The 4,459-nt window shown below is 43.5% G+C and overlaps 1 protein-coding gene across 1 annotated transcript; it reads left to right on the top strand.

Moving 5' to 3' along the window:
- The first annotated feature begins 2,049 nt into the window (after positions 1–2,049).
- foxq2 (forkhead box Q2) lies at positions 2,050–4,257 on the top strand. The gene is made up of 2 exons (XM_032526173.1): positions 2,050–2,947; positions 3,691–4,257. Exons 1-2 carry the CDS (start codon positions 2,447–2,449, stop codon positions 4,060–4,062), a joined length of 873 nt encoding a protein of 290 aa, XP_032382064.1. The 5' UTR covers positions 2,050–2,446; the 3' UTR covers positions 4,063–4,257.
- The last annotated feature ends 202 nt before the right edge of the window (positions 4,258–4,459 follow it).

The following is a 4,459-nucleotide window of genomic DNA, read 5'->3' as shown; positions in this document are numbered from 1 at the left end:
ACAAGATGGTGTGGTTGTTGCAAGGAGCACAATACGACGGTACTTAAACAAAAAGGAGCTGCATGGTCGAGTTGCCAGAAAGAAGCCTTTACTGCGTCAATGCTACAAAAAAGCTTGGTTACAATATGTCCGAAAACACCTTGACGCACCTCAGCTTCTGGCACACTGTAATTTGGAGTGACGAGACCAAAGGCAAATGGAATCTTGTGAAGACTGATGGCAAGATGAATGCAGCATGTTATCAGAAAATACAGGCAGATGATTTGCATTCTTCTGCACAGAACCTGTGCGAGGGATGCTCTTGGACTTTCTAGCACGACAATGAGCCCAAGCACAAGGCCAAGTTGGCCCTCCAGTGGTTACAGCAGTAAAAGGTGAAGGTTCTGCAGTGGCCATCACAGTCTTCTGGTCTTAATGTCACCGAGCCACTCTGGGGAGATCTCAAACGTGTGGTTCATGCAAGACGACTGGCTTTGCGTGAACTGGAGGCATTTTGCCAAAATTAATGGGCAGCTATACCACCTGCAAGAATTCGGGGCCTCATAGACAACTATTACAAAAGACTGCACGCTGTCATTGATGCTAAAGTTGGAAATACACAGTATTAAGAACTAAGGGTATGTGGACTTTTGAAAAGTGGTCGGTTCATTTTTTTCTTTCTTGCCATGTTTTGTTTTATGATTGTGCCATTCTGTTAGGACCTACAGTTCAATGTGAATCCCATAAAAGATAAAAGACTTGTTTTTCCTGCTCATTCATGTTTTATTTATACATGGTTTATATATTGCCAATTCTCCAAGGGTATGCAAACGTTTCAGCACAACTATATACTGTACAATTAGAACAACATTGCGTAACTATTTTACATTAAAATTTAAATTCTATTTTATTTATAGTGTCAAATCATAACTGAAATTATCTCACCACACTTTACAGGAATAGGTCTAGACCACACTCTATGATTTAGAGACCCAACAATCCCCCCCCCCCAAGAGCAAGCACTGGTGCGACAGTAGCAAGGAAAATCTTGCTTTTAATAGGCAGAAACCTCAGGCGGACCGTGATTCTTGGTGGGTCGGCCATCTGCCGCTGCCTGATGGGACACAGAGACACAGAAATATGATTCATAATATTATTTGCAGTTGGTATGATAAACAGTGGCAATTAAAGTGACAATAAAGATAACAGAATAACAGCTTCAAAATCCTTTTAAAGCTTCACTGACTTGTAAGAGGAAGAATTGTGCTTCTGTCATTCCCACTCTCATCCCCACTGCTTACACTATGTAACTTTGGAGAGCGGGTCGGATCTCCAAAGAGTGTGTCATGCTTTATGCCACTAACACTGATTTCCTTGAAACCAGATAATATTTTATGAATAAAATGTTTTCTGGTTTTCTCTCTGATGTCCTCCGGCTGCTCTTCCTTGAATGTCAGTGATCCACATATGTTGAACAGAAAGCTTTACTTGTTGCTAATGTAACATCAATTCTAACCGCCATCAGCTAGTTAGCTCAGTTAGCCGCGCTGCTGAGACTGGGAGCTCAGAGTACCAGGGGAGTGTTGGTGTTTACGCTGCTATACAGGAGCTTTGGAAAGCTTGAACGGTCATGTCAGGACTCCTGCCTGCTTCTCCAAACTGGGGGCGTGCCGACCGCCATCTACTACACTGACTATGGAAAAGTACCTCATACAACCCCACATCAAAAAATCTAAACTATCCCTTTAATTACTGCTCTAAGGTAATTGAAGTAATTCTTTGGACAGCACCCTCGTGGACAAAACAACGTTAACTGGATAACACTAGCATCTAAAAGGTCTTTGATTATATGGCATCCATCCTCTGCACACCATGTCTTATTAAATCTTGAGTGTTTAATCTCCCGTAATTACAAAGATTTGCTTGGGTTAATAAAAATAATCCGCCTAAATTGAGACCCCCTACCTGGACCTCCCCTGTGCCTTCTTTACCCCTTTCTGTGAGGGATAAATTCACACTCATATAAATAGAGACACCTTCACAACCACGAAGCACAACTCTTCGAGTCAGGAGCAAAACGGCTGTTGGATATTGAGAAAGTGGCTTTGATTGTCAGGTTTATCGGAGAGGGGAAATCATTTAATTTGAATTTGTTGCTTAACAAAGTAGCTGTAGTAGTTATTTATAGACTGACGTCATTTCCACAGGTCGAGATTGTGTCGCTCGTGAGCGCGTCAAGGTTAACAACAGTTGAGAGGCTCATCTTTATCTGTGATCTTGTCAACAGAAAGACATCAGCGGGAGAAGCGAGGTGCATTGAGGCGTTCAGTTTATGAAGGGTCCTGCACTTTCAAAGGAAATAGCCATGCAGTGAAAGTCATACACAAAAAGGGACTTTTGGGAGATATACTATTCACTTATCACCTGATACTTATTTAACAGTCAGTTTGGAGCCAATAAAGCTGTCATGAGTCTGAGATATCTTGATACAGAAATGACAATGGAAGACAGAAGCAGCCGCACCGGCGGTAGAGAAAGGCTGGGACTGAGCTTCACTATTGACTACCTTCTGTTCAATAAAGGAGTCAAAGGTTCGAAAGAAGGAGCGACAGGAAGTCGTACCGCAGAGCAGACGGTGAACAACATGCTAAATCATCAGAATCTTAAACCCGAAGAGGTGGGGATTCGCTCTGAGAGACAGGAGAAGTGGCTACAGAGGTCAGAGGAAGAGACAAAAGAAAAGAAAGTCAAAGAAGAGGAGGGGGATGAAGAGCAACAAGAGGAGGGGGAGGAGGAAGTGACCACCACCACGTCTACCAGCGGCAGTCCAGAGAAGTCTGCGGACAAACCCAACCAGTCGTACATAGTGCTCATCTCCAAGGCAATCCTGGCGTCAGAGCAGAAGAAACTGCTGCTATGTGACATCTACCAGTGGATCATGGACCACTACCCTTACTTCAAGAGTAAGGTATGTTCACGTCAGTGGGCTTGTGTTATTCTATTTACCTGGCAGGCAGATACACGGCACTGTAACATGTGGAAATAGTTGTGTTAGGAACTTACGGATGGTCAAACTGGGTGATAATGTCAAACTACGATACAGGATCTCTGTCTGTGGGACGATATTGAAATGAATCATGCTGTATTGCTTTGTTAACTTGTCGCAGTTGCTGGTAAGGTGATCACGAAATAGATATCGAGAACGAGTGTTTGCCCAAAGTCTTCAGCGTGTTTCATTCAGTTACTAAAAAACAACATGGCTGCCATTTTCACAAGTGAAGCAACCTACTTGGCACAAGTAATCAGTCTGAGTGGTTAGGCAATTAGGTGCTTGCGGGGACACTAGATGATCTTCTTGTTGGCAAATTTACAAATAAAGTAATCCTGTTGCTAGGTTGCAAACCGCCTCTGCCTTTACCAAGTGCAACAACAGATTGGACGTAGCCTAGTGGATTAAAGTCAATCACTGGTTTGACGTGCTAAAAAGGTAACTGAGGGTGTTGTATGTTACTGTGATCATATGCGGTCTTCACACGCTATGGCGCATCCTGCCAACAACAGGACAAGGTGACATCCTAAGCAGGATCAGTGATACTTAACAGTCACCTATGTTAATTTTCCAATTGGGGACGCCTATTGTTTAACTCTTACTCTGGTTTCAGGTTTGGTTTATGGCCTAATCATGTTTCTTTTCTCTTGTTGCTCCAATAGGATAAAAACTGGAGGAACAGCGTGCGTCACAACTTGTCCCTGAATGATTGCTTCATTAAAGCAGGCCGCAGCGACAACGGCAAAGGTCACTTCTGGGCAATTCACCCAACAAACTACCAGGACTTTTCTAACGGGGACTACCACTGCCGAAGGCCGCGGCGGAGGGTACGCAGGGTGGCAGGACAGCTTCCCCTTTCCTCCCTTAGCTCCACCTACCACCCTGCCCTCGCCCGGCCCCACAGAACGACCTACTGGTGCTGCCCTCAAGTCCAAACACTCCCTGTGTCCTGCTTGGCACCCAGACTCTACTGGCCATGGTCCAGCGTGCAGCCCCTGGGGTTCCACCCGGGCCTGCATGCCTCCATACCCTGAGAGTTAATAGTTTACATTATACTCTCAGTTTGGCCCTGAATTATTAATGGGTAAAAGAGATATTTTAGTCTTATTTACTAATCAATACGTCATTAGGTGATGTTGAAATTGAGGTGGACAATGTTACATTATGTTCTGCAAACTAAAGTGATTTTAGTGTGTTCATTGATTAAATGCATGAATTGTATGGGGCTACTGCACTTATTTCAATTGTGTTCTGAATGTTTTTAGAAAAATAAAAACACAATATTTTGTTCTCATTAAATCAAATTAAATTCAACACCTTATTCATGTTATTACTCAGTTGTGATTTGTGTGTGTGTGTGTGTGTGTGTGTGTGTGTGTGTGTGTGTGTGTGTGTGTGTGTGTGTGTGTGTGTGTGTGTGAGTGAGTGAGA

The sequence above is a fragment of the Etheostoma spectabile genome, chromosome 9, assembly GCF_008692095.1.
Source record: "Etheostoma spectabile isolate EspeVRDwgs_2016 chromosome 9, UIUC_Espe_1.0, whole genome shotgun sequence".
Lineage (NCBI taxonomy): Eukaryota > Metazoa > Chordata > Actinopteri > Perciformes > Percidae > Etheostoma > Etheostoma spectabile.
This window is presented reverse-complemented; position numbering and strand designations above follow the sequence as displayed.